Below are 19,434 nucleotides of genomic sequence, written 5' to 3' on the forward strand. Positions count from 1 at the left end.
GCTGCTTCTTGTGGCTCCCTGAGTAAGATGGTAGGGCTGACTGCTTCGGGTGATGTTGCCTAGATGCTGCTGTACACTGGTTCCAGCCTACAACAACACATTAAACAACAGTATTAAGTGACTATCCTCTGACAGTAGATTAGCTCAACTCACTGTCCATGAAAATAGAGGTGATGGAAAGTATATTTTAAACAACATACCTTTGGGAATTTGATGAGGTTATTGACAGCTTGAGATGCAGACATCTTTCCTGGTCTCTTTCGCCCTTGTGCAGATGGTGGTAGCAGATGTAGCAGCAGCAAGATAGTAGACAAGTCAGTGTCCCAGCCTACAGACGAATAAACAAAGAATTATTCCAAAAATACATTGAATTGACAGAATTACCTATATAACCAACAATGGCAAATAAAAACAGTCACAATCATACCATTCTCAACTTCAGTACCCTGACTCAGCATTGCACATTAACTCCAAGAGCTCTGAGGTGGGGACAAGTCCATGACTTTCCTTTACAACCTTTGCTTTGAGATTGGTGAGCCACCTCTCCAAGAATTTGCTCCCAGTGACCTCACAAAACAGGAGTCGGAAATCTTGTTCTATCTGTAATGCAAAAATACAGAACATAGAGAAGTGTTTGATTGAATCCTGCCTACAAATTACATCAGTATCATTTAAATGATAAGTGAACTTACTTTTGGGAGATTTGCAAACTGAGACGCTTCTTTCCTCCACAGCTTTTCTTTGAATGGTCTTCGACCGCCATGCAATGTATCCTGAACTGTTCTCTGGATCGTAGTAATGTTTCTATGTAATTAAATAAATGAAGAAGGACTGTTATCAACATTTCTGAGGGCAATTATGTATTTAATGTTGAAAAGTTCCCTTTACTTACATATCCATGTTGTGAATATGGGTCTTCCAGATATGGAGACAGAGCAACAATGCCCTGCGCATACATCACTCTTACGCTTTTAGGGGGAGATGTCCTAATGTATAAATTCAATAATTGGCATTAAACATCACAATTAAAAATAATACAATGTTTAAAATGTTTCTTTATATCTTACATTTTTGAGTCTTACCCATGTCATTCTGTCATCTCAGCCTCAAGTATGTTTCTCATCCGTCTTCTGGTTGCATCTCTCAGAGATTTGGTTTTTCCATACTCTTAAACCTTTCTATAAAATAGGAACATTACTTAATATTACTTAACATGTCATTAACATTGCTATCAGTTAATTTACACAAAATACATATTTCTTACTAAATAATGAGCAAAACTCTAAAGTAGTGTATGCCTTTGGCATTTGCTTAAAATAATATAAACCAGTAAAGTTAACTTTATGGTAATGTTACCCACTTTTTCTGAAAGTATGTTCGCTTATGTAAGCTAATTAGCGATTATTAGCTTACTGATAAACGGTAATTTAGTTGTTCAAACTGTGCGATTTGACATGTGACAATGATATTATTTAGACAGCATTTAGAAGAAATACATAGTTAAAATGTTTTAGGTTCATATTAACGCAGTGAGAAGATAACGAACATCTGAACTTTTAGCAACTGCTAGCATGTAGCTACTGGAATGCCATTAAACCTATGGGTAAATGCTGCTAACATGTCCTCACTCGACATCAGTGAAACTATAAAGAGCTATTTAGTTTAAAAATACCTTTTAAACAATGTTACCAGTATGGGAATGTTAACTTCACTTACCTGACTGTGGCAGCTCTTCGGAGAAAATTCCATGCGCATTAGAGCTCTGAGGCCGCACACGCCTGCGGACTGGTAATAATCAACACTGTGTGGAGTTGAGTCTTCACTGCGTGAGTAACAAACTTTACACTGACTTTTAACTCTGATGTTAGAGCTGGTTTACTCCTCATAGAGTTGTAAATACTCTATCTAGGTTAAAATAGGTTTACTCTGAAATATTGACACTCCATTTTTTACTGTGTCCCTAACACAAATCACAACTGGAACTGAGACGAGAGGTTTGTGATGTCCTCTGAACACAGAATATGCAAAAAGAACTGCACAGTGGAGCGCACTGTTGTGTTAGAGTGCAGGATGCTATAGAGGCATGGGGAATGTAATTATACTGCAGACAGCTAAATATTTCACCCAGATGGTGCTGTGTTTGGGCTATTAGTCACACATAGCTTCAGAGTTTTAACTTTGACACAAATCCTAAGAATGACCCACATGGGGCTAAACTCATTTTCCTGAACGAATCATTTAGTTCCAGCATCCAAAAATATCCAGATTCATAAATTCCCTGACAACACTGTCTATGCTGCTGTCTTTTTTATATAGTCAAATAGTGTAGTGTAGGTAGGTTAGTTGTAAAGCACTACAGTATATAAACTACTCCTTTAAAATAGGACTGTGCCATGAGTGAATGTAGGCAGCGGACACAGAACAACACGTGTCTTTCTAAGTGATGAGAGCTAATATGTAGATTAGCTCATCACGTTTCACTACTTTAAGATTTAGGATTGTTGTGCAAAAGGTTTGACTTTTTTGGTTATATTTTCAGAAACTACTAAACTAATAAATGTCAGAGATCAGTTTCATCACAATCATGGCTGTATGAAAATTGTCTGTATATACAGCATATAATGTACACTGACAATCTCACATTCAGTTTACACTGAAGTCAGGTCAGTGGTCAGTGGCCATTGCTCTTGGCACAGAGGGTTGTTCATTTTAGTTGTAGCCTGATCTCTTTATATCAGAGAATATCTTAACATAGATTATGTACATTTTAGAAAATGACGTCACGGTGGTGGTTCATCCTTTATACTGTCAATATCTTGAACTGTGCCTCCCATAAGAGATTTCGGAGACCGAAGAAGTCACTTGGATGAGCGACGAAACGTTTCTCTCACTGAAAATCGTACATCTAGATGAACAGAATCAACCTTTTGGGATTTACTTACCTGGATGATTGAGCATACATCAAAACATCTTAAACTGTGGTGGCCCTCTACCTCCCTATATTTGTACTGCTAACTTCATGACCATTAATATGTTAAAGCCTCACCCAGGCCCAGAGAGCTAGGTTCGTGAAAGAGCTTCTGAAAATTTTCTGTGCTGCTTTTGTGGGAGGGGCAAACAGCACTCTCTGATCGTCCCTGCTCAGACATCACAGACATAGAAATAGCTTTTCTAAAGTCTCAGAATGGTTTCCAAATATAAATCCATCGTGTTTTGAAACAATCCATTTGAAGTAATGATTAACTTTTTTTTAAGATCCACTGAGCATTTTTACAGATATCTCTTATTTAGTGACAGTTATAGACATGAACTGAAAGTTCAGAATTCTAATTCAGAAATAGGAAAATAACAATTCCCCAAATATCACAGCTGGGTAGAAAAGCTGAGTCCATGAGCAAGTTGAGTTTTCATAGTTGGCTCAGACATGTCTGAATAACAGCTGGACACTGCTGTAGAGATTTTTGTAATCAGTAAAGAATAGAAGAAAGAAGTTAGTGAGGTGTTTACACAAACTGCACATAACCGCAGTTCCTGTAGTGGAGGCCAGTGTGTTCTTAGGGACATACTTTTTTGGTTTCTCAGCACGACCAATGAAAGACTGCACTGAAGTTTGTAGAAAAGAAGATGGCCTGAATATGATGTAATACTTAAGCTCTTTGTAGCTGTTTCTACACATTAACTCCAGCCCTGAACTTTTCTATGGTTTACCACACAGAGATGTGTGCAAATGTAAATGTCAGCCACATTCAAATTAGACAAAGTTGAAAACTATTCTCTAAATAAAATGGGTTATCTTCTCAAAAATTTTGGCTCACTCAGTATCTGGAAATTTCAAATAGTAATCAGCTACAACTGTCTGTGTTGTTAATTGTTAACAATCCAAACTGGTGAGTCATACAGTTGTTATGATGGAAGGTGTTGAATTTGACTTCTGGCATATAATCAGCTTTTAGCAATTTCACATTGGCTTTATTATTTTCAGGTCAAGATCCATCAGTAAGATCCATCAGTGGCTTTGCACTTTAATGTACTATCACATTAGCCTCAGAATCAAGCCTGTTGCCTCTGGTTGATGCCATATGTAGCTCTCAATCACCATTTGGGTTGGCTGCTTGGTCAGTGCATCTCCTGTAGAGAGATGCGATTTAATGGGAGAACATGTACAGCTTATAAAACAAACAGCAATATGAATGTCTCCTAATAACCCCTGTGTGCTTTTATTTACTTCAGATGTTGTGTGATCATATTATAGTCTTTAGATTAGGGAGTATCAGCTGGCAAGGACATCTGTGTCTTTTGAGAGTTGAAGGGAACTAATGGGTGCTCAACATGAACATTTCATCATTGAAATTAGGGGTGCAACGATACACAAAATTCACGGTTCGGTTCGATACTTTGGTGTCACAGTTCGATATTTCGATACAAAAAATGTTCATGCTTTTTTAATTTGTCATTTATTAAAATTATAAATATATATTTTAACTCAAAAGTACAGTTTTTATATTTAATGTTGCTGAAACAACAAAGTAATAAAAAAAATAAATCTCTCTGATCGAGAAATCACTCATCTTTGGAAAAGAGAGTTTATTACAGAGAAATGGTTCTTTCCAATATAAAAGCTATACTATACGCTTCTTCTGGGGTATACTCTCAGCAGCATATTAAACATATCAGGTCCCCATAAGGAGGATCATGTGCTAACGGCTGTCTAAATGACTCGGGTAAAGTTTGTAGCATGCGTGCTTGTTGTTTTTGTCTGCTTCCACTTGTCTTTGCACTAGGATGATGTCGGTGTAAATGTGCAGTCATATTCATTGTGTTCCCACTAGTGCTGTCAGCGTTAATCTGAAATGACGTTAACGCCACAACACGGCAAATCTCCGTTAACGAGCTACCGTGAATCGCCCCGTGCGTGGGGCTGGACGGCGTCAACACATTAACGAGCTGACTGCACTAACGCAGTAGTTCCCACCCATGTAATTGAGCATTGCGTGGCACATCCGACATACTGTTTTACTTTAGTCCATGACGCGCTTACCTTCAGGGTCATACGTCACATGAAGACCAAAATAGTTCCAAAGGCCAGATGTGAATGAGGGTGGGGGAGGTTCAATTTGCCATGTAGCAACGAGCTTAGCTTCTGTCTTGCTAGCTTGCGCTGCGCTTAGTGGATCTGCACTCGACAGTGCAGCCTAGGCGGAGTAGTCAAACGCAGATCCACTGAGCTCTCAACACAGACAGCATCGTCAGAAGAAAAGTTGATAAAATAAATTAAGAATTTTGTATTGTTCGATACATATGCGTACCGAACCGAAAGCACTGTATCGAACGGTTCAATATCGATACGAGTATCGTTGCACCCCTAATTGAAATGTATTCATCATTTCATCATTTACAAAAATAGCCTCTAATATATTTGTTGTGTATATCAGTAATGATTCTTGTAGCAGTACAAAGTCATTAAGCATTAGAATATTTAGCCAGATGTGTATTGGATATGCTTACTTGGGTTTGTATAGGTGAGATGTTAACAGATGCGAATATCTGGGAATCACCAGATTTAAGCATATAGCAGTGTTGGTGACACAGACATCACTGGGACCCGACTACACTTCCTTTAGTGCAGCCCTCAAATGTGTGAATTGTCTTTTCTTTCCCTAGTGAGGAGCTGAAGCTGGCATCCCACAAGTCTCAGCATCCTGATGAGGTATTGACCTTTTTAACTTTCCTATTATGTAAATGCTTTTCCTTTATCCTGTTAGAGATCAGGGTTTTGGCCTAATGAGGTTTTATCTCCTGCTGTGACTAAATTGTTGAAGCTAAGACGGGTTTAGATTCTATTTAAATACTTCTATATTTTGTCTGTGTGTGTGTTTACGCCTCAGCACAACGAGGATCGCAGCAGTCAGCAGCCAGACATGAAGACCAGGTTAGATACTATGAAATATGTGCTTCAAATTTTGAATGTTGATTCTCTGACTTTTAAAATATATTTTCCTGTTTAGTTTTTAAACATTGAACATAGAATGTTATAGTGTTCGTCACTGTATCTCTCAGTAATTCCTCTGCTGATGCATCTAAAACTGATGTAACAACCTATAAAAGACTACAGCCAACATCAATAATGATGTCATATCTTTCATTTTTTAGCAAATAACCATTTAACTCATTTTTTAAAAGTGAAAAATTAGTTGTTTCCCAAAGATGAGGGGCAGCACCAAATTCCTCTATAACATAAGTAATCATTAATTGATATGAATATGTATGAAAGTATGACTCATGCAGCCCTACTTTAGTAGAGTTCAAGAATACAATGAACTCAATGTGAAAATGAACACACTTGGTCCCCTTTAACTCTTCAACTATAAACTAGCACAACACAGTAGCTATAACAACAAAGCAGCTAAACAAAGATACACACAAAACCATCAAAACAACACTAAACAGCTTCTGAAGTCATTATCAGGAATGACCAGAAATAAAACCACAGTATTATAATGTTTTCGTTCCTTAAGTGCTGGTTGATTATTAGGAGATTGATTCCTTTGGAGATTTGGAGGGTAGCTTTAATGTGACGTGGTTCCTCTAATGGGACTCCCTTCTGTACTTACACACATCCCTCTGTTGACTGCTGGACTGTTTTTTCTTACCAGAGATGAGCCAGCGTTACATCTGTATTGTAGTCCTGGTAACAGAGCTGATGAAGAGCTAAGGTGTGAAACTTGGTGTGAAAGTCTGTAGATAAAAATCAAAATCTCTCTGGTTGTAATTTGCTGGTTTGTTGCTGAAGGTTTAATTAAAGACTGGGAAAAAAGAAGTATAATAAGAGATTGTAACCAAGTAACTTGCTGACTAACTGATTGTTGGCTCCAGCTTCATACTCGGTCAACAACTATGAGTGCAGGATTGATCTCTGATCATCAGGATATAAGAGGCTGTATGACCAATGTCATTTTTGCACATCTGGATGTTTTCTTCAGAAAACAACTAGCTTTAAGAAGTTTTTATCAGAGTCAACTGGTAATTTTATACTTGCAGTTTTTATGTCCTGTTCACCACTTAAAATTGAGATTATTAGAGATTAGTTTTAAAAAGTGCTTCAAATAACTCCCCACATAACTGAGAGGAGAGGTTTTAAGATTACTCCTGAGGAGACAGACTTGCATCTAGAAAGACTTGATTGCTATCTATTTGAGAGACTCACTATGAACAAAGTCCTCCTCTAGTCATTATCTTTCATATTAATGTTCTGGTCAAATGACCAGGAGCAGCATAATGCTGGGATCCTTGGCAACTGTGCCTCACAGCAAAAATGCCCTGGGTTTGAAATAACCACCCAGTTTGGCTGTCCAGTGGCATATGCATGATCTACATGTGACTGCATGGATTCTCTCCAGGTGCTCAGTACAAAAACATGCACATGAACTCGTCGTAAACGGCCCTAGGTGTGAAAGGTTGTCTATGTATCTGCATTAGTCCAGTGAGGAACCTGGTGATCTGTCCAGGGTGTAACATCCCTTTGGCCCCATGAAAACTAGGATAGGTTCCAATCAACCCTGAAGTGGATAAACCGTTAAGAAAATGGAAGGATTGTACAGCATAGAGTATAAAAAATAAATAAATGGACAAAGATATGACTATTACAAAAGCAGAAGAGCAACCTCTGAATCTTTCAAATCATAAGACATAAGGGCACTCTTTGTTTAAATAAAAAAAGAAACTCAACTGAATATCTTTGGATATTAGACTTATAGTCAGGTAAACCAAGCAATATGAATATGTCACTTTGGGATTTAGTTCCAGGCCACGTTGCATTAGTACTGTGTTTTTTCTTTTAGTATTCCCAGATTTGCTCTTAGTTGGATAACATTTGATTTTTTTAAAATGTAATTTTAGTTCCTTCATCTATTTACTGTGACGCTGTTTGGTCTTATTTTAAGCCTTGTCTAAGTCTTGAAACAAAAGAAGCTGTGAATATCACTTCTGTGGCCCTGTGCCAGTCATAAACAGAAACACTGTGTTTTTAGTGATCAGGATATTAAAACATCCCACCACTTATGGAGACCTTTGACTTAAGTTCCGAGTGAAAGGCACAGTCTAACATCAAAGACAAATATGTGGTGTAAGATCAGAGTGAGGATCAGAGTGAAGTGAAGTCAAAAAGATGTAAGATGAACTGGCAGCTCTGCAGTTTTGGCTCGAGGGGAATGGCAAGGTTGCATACAATTAGAGCAGAAATAATAGATGTGGCGGGAGAGAGTGTTTTCAAGTAAACATTAAGGGACATGAGAGATGATTCAGTGAAACAAACTGCTCTCCTTCTCTTTGGTTTGTCAAGACTGCTGGAACGGATATGTTGCCGGAGTGTCAGCTGGTTGCTACTATTCTGTTGTAAGTGTTTTTTGGCAATCGGTGATAAAATCTGCTAAAATACAGCTAAGATGATTAGTCAGGTGCTACATCTTTCAGACTCTGAAAGCCCCAGTTTATATGGGAAATATTAAAGTTCATGACAGCACGATTACTGCACTTGTTCGGAGGGGTTGCCAGAAGAAAGCTTCTCTCTATAAAGAGAGCTTTGCAAAGTTGCATATGAACAAACTGCAAAACTTCTGGAACAATGTCCTTTGGACAAATGTGAGCATAGTCAAGCCAAGTCAAGTCATTTTTATCTATATATCACATTTTTCAAACAACAGAAGTTGAACCAGTGCTTTACTGATACACTTATTTGCCAGGTCTCCAAGTACTAAGTTCTAAAACTGGTAAAAACAATTACAAAACACAGACCTCACAGGGCAACATGACAAGGATAATAACTCATTTCCAACAATGGTAAAACAATGATTCAGGATTCAGAAGACTTTATTTATCCCCAAGGGGCAATTAAGAGACTGACCTTGCCGACCGTACATACAATACACAAACATCACATTGGGGAGACAGGTCAGGCTAGGTAGCTCGCCGGTCAGCCGCACGAGCAGCGACCCGGAACAACAATGGAAAATGCACAACACGAGGAAAGACGAGGAGAAAAAAAGAACTCCCCCCAGACTGAGCTCCAACAGGGAGATCAGTTTGAGAACAGAAAAAAACCTCAGCACATGAATCATCACATCTCACAACATGGAAGACATGAGCTTTGAAGGCGTATGGAGGGGGTGGGGGGTGAGTGTAGGTCTGTGTCAGTGTACATGCGTATATGTGCGTCGGTGTGTTTGTGTTCCGTGTTCAACCAAGAGAAAGTGTCCCTTCACCTGGTTAAGCAAAAGTCAACAATCTTCGGTCGACACGGGTGAGGAGGGAGAGAGTCATAACAAACAGTCTTATTATCTAGGGAGAATTGTTATGAGCATCCAGCTGGCGCCAGGGGGGCCACATGAGATGAAGATGGTAGTTGTTTTGGTTAGTGCGAACAAACTGCTTCCAATTTTACAGTTGGTCTAATGTCCGTCACTGGCCACCAGGTCTCTCAATTCCCGTTGTTCTTCTTCAAGATGTTATCCATATAGCAGAGCCATGAGCTTCTCCAAGATGTTATCCATATTACGTTTAAAAAAAAAAAAAAACACACAGTCTGAGTACTCACAGCCCTGCCCATCGTCTATCATGTCGGCAACCCTTGTGGTATTTTGAACAGCTGTAGTTGCTTCTTATTCTTCGATAAGCCAGGTCCAAGCCAGCTCCAATCAGCTAGAACTCTGTTACCGTAGTTCCAAATTGGTAGATGTCATTCAATGTCCTCCATCGAGAGTGTCGCCAGACACACGACGCAACTGACCATCGAGTATCCGGCAGCAAACGTCTCTGCAGGACAATTGGACTCTTCCAAGCCCAGGAGGGTGTCAATTCCGTTAAGGGACCAGTTGATCAAATCCATAATTCTTCTTTATGTTTTTAGAGAACAAGTCTGGGAGACTCTCTTAGGGTTAGAGAATAAGCAAGACTACACGAAAGACATGAGAAGCCAAGCAGGAAAGATACGGGAGAAGGAGAAAGTGCGACCGCCTCCGTCAAGCGACTGAGATGTGTCAGTAAAAGCATGAATATAAAAAAAAACATTTATTCCAAATAGTCAAGAACAAAATTTAATGGTAGCTCTAAATAATTTTGGACTAGCATACTATCATGTGATGACACTAATAAATATTCTGCTATAAAAGGGGTCTTGTCACAGTTTCAGAAAGAGAGCCATTTAAAGAAATGAGTTTATTCCTTGCCTTGGATTAATACTGAGTGTAAACAGCTTATGAGACTCAGAGACCAGTTACTTAAAAAAATTGTTACAATCTGGATTAAATACCGATCGATTAAATTTTATATCTGCAAGGATTAAAGTCACACAAACTTTGAGAATTGCAAAAGCAAATTTTTTTCATGACTAATTAATAGTGCCAAAGGAAATTGTAAGCTAATTTGGGAAAATATTAACAAACAGTAAGCATAATGCTGATAAAGACCTTGAACTTAAATTTGCCATTGAACTGGTATCAGAGCCTCTCAGCCTCGCTACTAAATTAAATGATTTTTTTCCTTTCCATTTCCAAGTACCATTAATGAAATTGCACAATTGTTTTCTAATTCTTGTGACCGTCAACAAAATATTGGGAATACCGACACCAAAGAGGATGTTTCTTCTCAAGATTCAAAGTTCAATATTCAGAAAATGAAGTAGAAAATATAATCTCTAAATTAAGAAGTTCTAAAGCAAGGGATGAGTTTGGATTTGATACCAATTTCTTGAAGCATTATAAATCTTATCTTTTGGTGCCTGTGACCAATCTTATTAATTTATCAATCACGCAGGCAGTTGTTCCTCTGAGTTAGGTGGCAAAAGTTACACCAATTTAGAAATCGGGTGATAAATCAGACCCTGCTAATTATCAACCTATTAGCATATTCCCTATCTTTTCAAAGATTGCAGAAAAGTGGGTTGCTAATTCTATCATCGAACATGTTAATGACTCCAATTAGTTGTGCAACGGATCAAATATCTCACGGTTCGGATCGGATTACGGTTTTAAGTCACGGATCGGATCAATTTTCGGATCAGCGAAAATAGGAAAAAAAAGACAAAAATTTGACTCGCCATTTACTTATTTAAGTATTTTTTGCCTATTAAAAAACATTCAACTCAAGACTCAATCCACGCACTTATATAAAAATAAATTAGGGTGCAATATGGACATTATGGACAGTGCTGGGCATCCTCTGCACACGGCCATAAACAGCCAGAGGAGTCTGTTCAGTGAGAGGTTGCTTCTCCCAAAGTCAAGGACGAGCATACTTAAAAAGTCCTTTGTCCCACACGCCATCAAACTGTTTAACTCCTCGCTGGAGGGGAGAGGGAGGGGAAACGGGGACAAAGGAGGGGGGAACAAGTAAGCTGTAGTGCCTTTTCCCTGTGCAATAGTTTTTGTTAATATCCAATGGTGTAATAGACTCACAATACTTGAAATGTGCCGTTCCCTTGTATTCTTATTCCTATTTATTCTATTTATCCCTTTTGTATTCTCTGTATTTATATATGTGTATATGTGGTATATTTCTGCTCACATTCTGCAACTTCTGTCGGTGCTGTGCTACTGGAAACTGAATTTCCCAGAGGAACCCATGGGATTAATAAAGTTTCATCTAATCTAATCTAATCTATAGGGCAGTACAGGGCTTTGTATCTACCACTCCGCTGTGATATAATGAGTGGTCACCGCCACGTGGCTTTCCGTTGCCCTGGAGTTCTACCCATTTGTAGTTAGGGCAACAGAAGATGCCTGGGATAGTTCAGCTGTAACTTTAAACTTTTCCTGCTCATACATGCTTGGAACGATCTTGTCACTGAAGTGGACGCGCAACGAGATATCATAGCGTGGCTCAAGCACGTTCATCATAGTTTACCATCATCATCATCATCAACTTTATTTATAAAGCACTTTAAAACAACCACAGCTGACACAAAGTGCTGTACATTGGAACTGTAAAATAAAATTACATGAGATATAAATAAAAACAAATAAAAGAAGAGTGAAATCATTAATTAAATAACTACTTCAATTAAAAGAGAAACTAAGTCTCACTGAGGTTAAAAGCCAAGGAATAAAAGTGGGTTTTAAGACGTGATTTAAAAGTGGACAGTGAAGGGGCCTCTCTAACATGCATGGGCAAATTATTCCATAATTTTGGAGCCACAATAGAGAAGGCCCTGTCCCCTCTGAGCTTCCTCCTGGATCTCGGTACCTCCAGGAGCAGCTGGTCAGCTGACCTGAGAGACCGACAGGGTATGTGGGGATGAAGAAGCTCAGAGAGGTAAGGCGGGGCAAGACTGTGAAGGCGTTTAAAAACAAACATAAGAATTTTAAAATTAACTCTAAAAGACACAGGCAGCCAGTGCAGAGAGGCTAGCACGGGGGTTATATGCTCTCTTTTTCGAGTTCCTGTTAGGAGTCGTGCAGCTGCATTTTGAACTAGCTGCAGAACCCCTTGTGCAAAACCCCTTGTTTTGCACAACAGAATACGGCCTCCCGTCTGCAGCTAAACACCCCAATAGTTTTTGTAATAGCTGTAGCCCAGTCGGATTGGGCAGCAAAGGGCTGCTTAAATGCCGCAAACTCCTCTGCTCCTCCACTTGGACCGCTAGCGGTGGCCAAAACTACCGCTTGACAGACTGACCACCATACACATATTTTCTTTTCTTCTTTTTCGAATCTTCGGATCACATGCGTGCCGAACCGTGGAGTGGGATGGGTTCGGATTATGGATCAACCGTGATCCGTTGCACCACTAACTCCAATCCGGGTTTACACCCTATGCAATTCGGATTTCGCACTATTCATTCAACTGAAACGTCTGTTTTTGTTGAGAGAGTGAAATCTTACTTAGACAAGAGCAGTTATGTTACAGCTGTTTTTCTAGTGTGCGTTTGACACTGTGAATCATCTTAAGCTCTTGTCTAGACTGTCAACATTTAACATTAGTAATCACACCGTTAAATGGATACAGTCTTATCTATATGATAGAAAACAATGCGTGCAAATAAAGAATAGCAAGAAACTGGAAATAAAAAGTCCTCTCACTGTTTACTCCTTGTACACATTTTTCTGCAGAGAAATTGTCTCAAATGTGGAATCAGAGGGGGACACAAACTTCCAGAAATCCACTGGAGCCTTAATCTCAGACAAAGACCGGGAATTAGAAACTCTGAGGAATGAGGTACTCACGCTCAACTTACAGTATCTTGGACATGCTACATTTGTCCTGTGTAATGCCAAATATGTAAGGTATTTGTCTGTCTCTATCGGCAGATCGCGGTGCTGCGAGGAGAAAACGCCATGGCCAAGACCCTGCAGTCGGCCGTGGAAACGCTAGAGAGAGACAAAGCTCAGCTGCAGAGCCGCGTTCACAGTCTAGAGCAAAGGCTTATGGGAGCACAAGCCTCGGAGGAAGGAGACAAGGAACTCCCACCCTCTGGTGAGAAAATACCTCAGTCTTGTATCTGACAAGAGATACAAAAAAATAGTTTGTGGACTCTTTTTCTTGACTTTGACATACTTTTGCAGGTGATGCAGCTCTGGAGCAGCTGAGGGAAGAGAAGGAGTTTGCAGAGGGACAGGTAAGACTTGCTGCTAACAGAACTGATCTCATTCTCGGTTTCCAGTTAATGTTTGCACACGTTTGCACACATGACCCCAGCGTCCTTTAAGAGGAGATATGTGTGATTTTCTCCATCAGATCAACTTCCTGAATAGTGTGATTGTGGACCTGCAGCGGAAGAATGAGGAGCTGAAGATCAAATTGAAGAAGCTTGCTTTGTCTGAGTTCAATGGTAACGACGGGACTGATGGGTAAGAAATATACTGTTAAAAAAATGTAACTAATGAGCACAAACAAATCATCTAGAATTGATCAGCTAGACTAATTAACTAGTTTTTCAATCAAAAGTGCCAATCAATCTCTCTTGCTTGTGTAGTCAGTTTTCTGCTGTTCTCGCTTATTATAATTGAGCAAAGCTTTTAGTTCAGACAGACAACTGACATTTGAAATGATTCATTAGTGCAGCATAAAAAAGTTAGAATTTGGGCATCTAAGCTCATCACTCCTTGCAGATGTTTTATGTAAGAAGATTGGAGAGTGTTTAAAAAAATCCCCTGGAGATGGGAATTTTTCTTCTTAACTAAACCACTAAATATGAAGGTGTGTTTGGCATAAGAGGTGAGAAGAATGAATGTAGTTTGTGTTGGCTCCCTGAATCAGCTTGCAGGCTTCACTCCATTCATGGCAAACCACAGAGTTAAGTGCACAATCAGATATCTCTGTGTTAGTGTTGTTTCTGCGTCATAACCAGGGGTGCACATAAGTGGTCCGCAGGTGCGCATTCGCTGTCAAAATAAAAGACGCGCACCAGACAAGAAGTTGCAACACGCGTTTGCGCACATATAAAAGGCACTGTTTTTGTCCGCTAGATTGACATTTCTTTGGAGGTGGAGGAACACCAGAGTAATTGCTTAAAGGAGCTTGCTTCTTTGACATCTTTAAAAGTTCTAAACAAATGTCTGTCCTCCTCCAGAAAATCTTATGTACGCAAACGTGTGTTGCAACTTCTTATCTGGTGCGAGTCTTTTATTTTGACAGCGAATGCGCACCTGCGGACCACTTATGTGCACCCCTGGTCATAACAATTAAAACCGTTCCTGGACCACCAGCGCACTTGACTCATCACATTGTTGTCTAACACTTTCAAGGAAAAAGACTAGGAAAACACTAGTGTAGTATACAATGATTTACATACAACATATTCAGATAAAAACCCATGGCCACAGCTTGTGTGTTTTCGCTTTTCTCTATAACGTAGGTTTGATGAAGGCATATCAAAGCGAGAGAAGAAGGCAACCCCGCGTCTCTTCTGTGACATCTGTGACTGCTTTGACCTCCACGACACAGAGGACTGCCCCACTCAGGCTCAGAGCCCCGACTCTGTACCTCACACCACCTACCATGGCAACCCTGCCGTTGAAAGGCCCTACTGTGATATCTGCGAGGCCTTCGGACATGCCACAGAGTCCTGCAATGATGATCAGACCTTCTAGAGGCTCCAGGTGTTTTATTCTCCTTCCCCTTCCTTTTGCTTCCTCGCCTTAAAAAATTCAGTTACCACCGTTTCCTCTCCTGTTCTTTTTTCCCACAGTCCAACCCAACATGTCTGAATATAGCCGCTGCAAATTTTTCCATAATGTATTTTTATACTGTATTTATGCATATCAGAAGTAGCCACTGTCCTGGTCTGAATCCTTTACTCTGCAGCTCCATTCTGTGTCATGAAGAATGCTCGTCCAAATACTGTATGCTGCTTTGGTGCAATATTGATGTTAATAACAAAAGGAATCCGTCCTCTGCACTTGTCATTTTTAATGTTTGTTTTGCATTTCAGTTTCTCTAAAATAACTTTGGCTGAATTTGTTGATGGTCAGCAAAGGGAAGCACAGTTGAATGAAGGGAAGATGAAGCACCTCTCCACTCTGTTTCACATAGCTCAGTGTGACGCTAGAAACCAATCACACTGATGCTGCCACAACTTTTTTTTTTTGTTTTAATGCAATATTTTTTAATAAAAAGGGAAAAATATTTTTGGGAAAAAGTAATTATAATAATAAAACTGAAAAAGTTGTGATGTTTTGGTGGACATATAGGTGAAACAAGAAAAAAAATCCATGCACATCCTCACCACTATATGGGGCAGGTGCTGAAGAAATGCATAAATACAAAAAACGAATTAACAGCTGGCGTACTGCAGAACGCCAGCTTTATTTATTTATTGCATATTAATAGTGTGTAGCATACATGCTCTTCATCACACAGTGAAACAGTTCAGTGCCATCTTAAATCACCTGTGATTATACTGCCATCAGGTTACTTTGCCATCAGCAAGTATAAGCAAACTTTTAACGGGGCTCTCTTCATAATTAGATGCAATAAATATGATTAATATTAAATGGCCCAAATCTCAAAGCACAACAACACATGAATCCTTGAAGAATACACAGAGATTTCAAAATGATCTAACATGGTAATGCAAGGAATTGTGAAAAAGTAAGAATGTCCATTTCTGAAGTGTGTATGAGCTGGATTCATTTTTTTTTTTTCTTTCAATATTAAATCTTTGCCGTTAAGTTGCATATCATTCCTACTTTGACAAGGAAAAGCAGACAAATTTTCCTCAACACTTTGTTTCAAGTGCATATATTAAAATAGACATTTGGAATATTATTACTAAATTCTTATAATGGTAATTATCATAGTTAGTATTCTAAAAATACTGCATCACTGTAAAAATTTATTTGTTTGTTCTCAGAATATTACAACTTTTTCAATAAATCATTTTGCTTTATTATTTAAAATGTTATACAGACATTTTTAATGAGGGGATTTCTTTTTTCTTAAATAATTTATTTTCATAATATTGCGTGTATTTTCAAAATGTTACGGCACGTTGTTTTCTTAGACTGTTGCATTTACTTTAGCAAATTAATATTATATTATAATAGTAAGATATTTTTTCTTAACTTTATTCTCATATTCTCACACGACCCCTTATTCTCAAAACATGATCACTTTATCATAAAATATTATGATAAAAGTGATCATAAAATAATATTATTTCTTGTAATATTTCATATTTTTTCTTAAATTTGTCACAGATTTCCAATTAAAATAGTTCAGTTTAATATTTAAAATAATTTTGACTTAATTTGTTTAAACAAATTTAGCAACCTAAGTTCTAGTAATAACCTAAATGCTGAAAATGTAAATATTTTCTGATATGGATATAGTTCAATCTTGACCTTGGAAATGGTACTTTCCAAAAAATAATAATTTCAGGCCCTTTTTTCAAAGCATGGGTTTACCTTCACACGTACTTTTTTCAGTATAAAGTTTCATTGCTTAACTAAATAACTGTCTTAAATTCTGTCTGTTTAGTAACTGCTGAGCTTTTCATTATAATCTCACATTGTTCTTATTTCTAAGAGATTTTTAAGGACCATTTCCTGCCTAAAAGTTTACAATTTAAAAGTTGCCTGCAATATTGTGACGAATGGGGAACTTAATCAAAAGCTACTAAACAGATCTCATGGTTAGGTTTCAACAGCTTTTTCCAACATCAGGAATAAACACATTTTCCTGTTTAGTCTCCCACAGGTTGATATGTTTCAAACGATGCAGTAGAAAGTTACTGAAGGTTAATAATGAAGTTGCATTTTGTTATTTATTGTATGATCTTTTATTAGCCAGTGACACCCTTAAGGGAAAATAAGCTAGCACTGATTGAAGGTGTATAGTCAGTGCTAGGACTACTGTAGTATAGGTGGGCTTTTGAAATGCATCTGCCTAATGTTACAGGAAACTGCCCAAATGAAACTCCAGAAGCCTCTACTAACTTTGATAGCTTTGCACTATCCACTTTAAAGATTCAGTAAATGTACGTTTTCTTCTCAAAGTATTTAAAAGCTATTTTTTTTCAAGGAGGACGGTGCCGATCATTGAGCACTAACTTTCATGCCGACCTCTTTAAAGGTACTTTTTGCAATCTTCCTCTCCGGCATTTAAGGAAAACTTGCAGCGCCAAGGTGCAGGGTTTGATCAGCAGGTGTGTTGAAAATAAGAATGTGCTCGTAGTTATTTGCTTGGTTAAATGTAGGTTACACTGGGTACCCCTACAAATAGCATTTTTAAGCAGGGGACCAGGGGTTTGAGTCTGCTTTCCTGTCTATTCTCTATACTGTACTAATAGGCTGAAAATGCCCAAAATAGAGTTGTACGTTACACTGACTTGCTACACCACCTTGTTGTGGAAATTGGTATTACACATAGTGTAGTCCAGCCCTGCTTAAACTTTAGTTCTCTCTTTTTCTCTATTTCGTGAAGAATGATTTCAAAAAAGGAATTTGCAACAAGTACCTTTAAAGCAAAAGTTTGACATTTTAGTAATTCTGCTTTTTCGCTTTGAGAGTTTAATGACACTGACTACTAAAGTCTATTCCAGTTGTATTGTGACTGTTAAAAGTCACAATACAACTGGACTTTACTTTGTCAAATGAACATACATCATTATTTAAAGTTACCTTATGAAAGCCACCTTATTATACACTAAAAACATTTACTGTGAACATAGTTACCACAGAGCATGTGTAACTCCTGTATAACCTGGTTTCTTACAAAATAATGATAACCTCAAAATACATCATTAAAGCACACGTTAGCACATATATAGAAATTAAAGGTAATCTGGTGGATTTTGTAATTATAAGCACAATAAACAAAGAAACAGCAGTGATATGGTAGGTACTGAATGGATTTCAATGGATTTCTAAAGTGCAGTCAGCTTAAAGCTACACCAGGTTAGCTTAGCACATATTGAAGAAATATTGGGAAGCATTATAAATAATGTGTTGAAAATAAAACAAATTGCCTTTTTTTTTTCACATTTTTGTACTATTTAAAGCAACATGATCATATAACTGTTTGTGAGCTTTAGAGGTGCTACTACAAGAATGTTAGCTGTCAGAAAGCGACTAAGTGAATTACCTTAATTGCCAAACTATTTCTTTAAATTAACCCTGTATAGCAGTTTTTATTTGATATATCTTATACTAAAGCACAATTTTGGATCATATTGAATCTTCCAGTGTAACAGTGTATAATACATGACTAACCACTGACCCTAGTTTTTGTAAATACTAATCAGAAGTTTCCTTCTGCTAAATGTGTACACAGTGCCATGGAACAAAAAGATAGCTTTTATGTGTACATCTTATTTTTTTGCCCTGTTGACAAGGCTGACATTCTATAAGGAGGTTTTCACTCAAGGGGAAAATTATTTGTATAGACTTTAAAACATTGTTATAAGTGATGCGTCTAATTATTAGTGTAATGTTTTATATGTAACAATTTCAGGCACCATCTATAAATGGTTTCAAACCGTTTTACAGATGTTAATGTGGTGGAAAATGTCACTGTTTTCTATGTGCTGTATACTCCTGAACAGAACAATACAAATGCTAAGAAAAGAAAAGCTGCTCTCGTCCTTTTTTTCCTCTTTACCGGTCAGCCACTGCTCGTCCCAGATGCACTTTTTTTCACATTTCAATAGTTGTCTGACAAGAAAAATAAGGAAAGTATATACATAAAAACATCTCCATTGTGAAATTGATATACTTATTTTCCTGTTGTTTTGGTTACATTAATAGAAATAAAAATCAACCAGGGCTTCAGTACCTCAGATATTGTGGGAGTGCATGAAAAAAGGAGAAATTTGGAACTTGGCACATGAAAAAGACGTGGCAATCATGTAAAGTAAAACGCTAAAACCACTCTGCATGTAACTTTTGGGTAAAAGAAATTCAGGCAGTGCGTACGTACGTTAAACCTACATTCTATCTGAAGACC

The 19,434-nt window shown here is 38.1% G+C and overlaps 1 protein-coding gene across 3 annotated transcripts in view; it reads left to right on the forward strand.

Annotated features, from left to right (window-relative positions):
• Positions 1–19,060, forward strand: part of clip1b (CAP-GLY domain containing linker protein 1b) — a 55,611-nt gene extending 36,551 nt beyond the window's left edge. For 2 of the 3 annotated variants that reach the window (XM_040007456.1, XM_040007459.1), the window contains 7 exons: positions 5,662–5,707; positions 5,886–5,929; positions 13,101–13,206; positions 13,299–13,464; positions 13,554–13,606; positions 13,726–13,838; positions 14,846–19,060. In XM_040007456.1, the coding sequence (XP_039863390.1) occupies positions 5,662–5,707; positions 5,886–5,929; positions 13,101–13,206; positions 13,299–13,464; positions 13,554–13,606; positions 13,726–13,838; positions 14,846–15,080 (763 nt within the window). In that variant the 3' untranslated portion in view covers positions 15,081–19,060. The remainder of the gene's footprint in view (positions 1–5,661; positions 5,708–5,885; positions 5,930–13,100; positions 13,207–13,298; positions 13,465–13,553; positions 13,607–13,725; positions 13,839–14,845) is intronic. The other variant, XM_040007457.1, reaches the window with a different exon arrangement.
• The last annotated feature ends 374 nt before the right edge of the window (positions 19,061–19,434 follow it).

The sequence above is a fragment of the Simochromis diagramma genome, unplaced genomic scaffold (genome assembly GCF_900408965.1).
Source record: "Simochromis diagramma unplaced genomic scaffold, fSimDia1.1 OVJJ01000682.1, whole genome shotgun sequence".
In the NCBI taxonomy this organism is placed as follows: Eukaryota; Metazoa; Chordata; class Actinopteri; order Cichliformes; family Cichlidae; genus Simochromis; species Simochromis diagramma.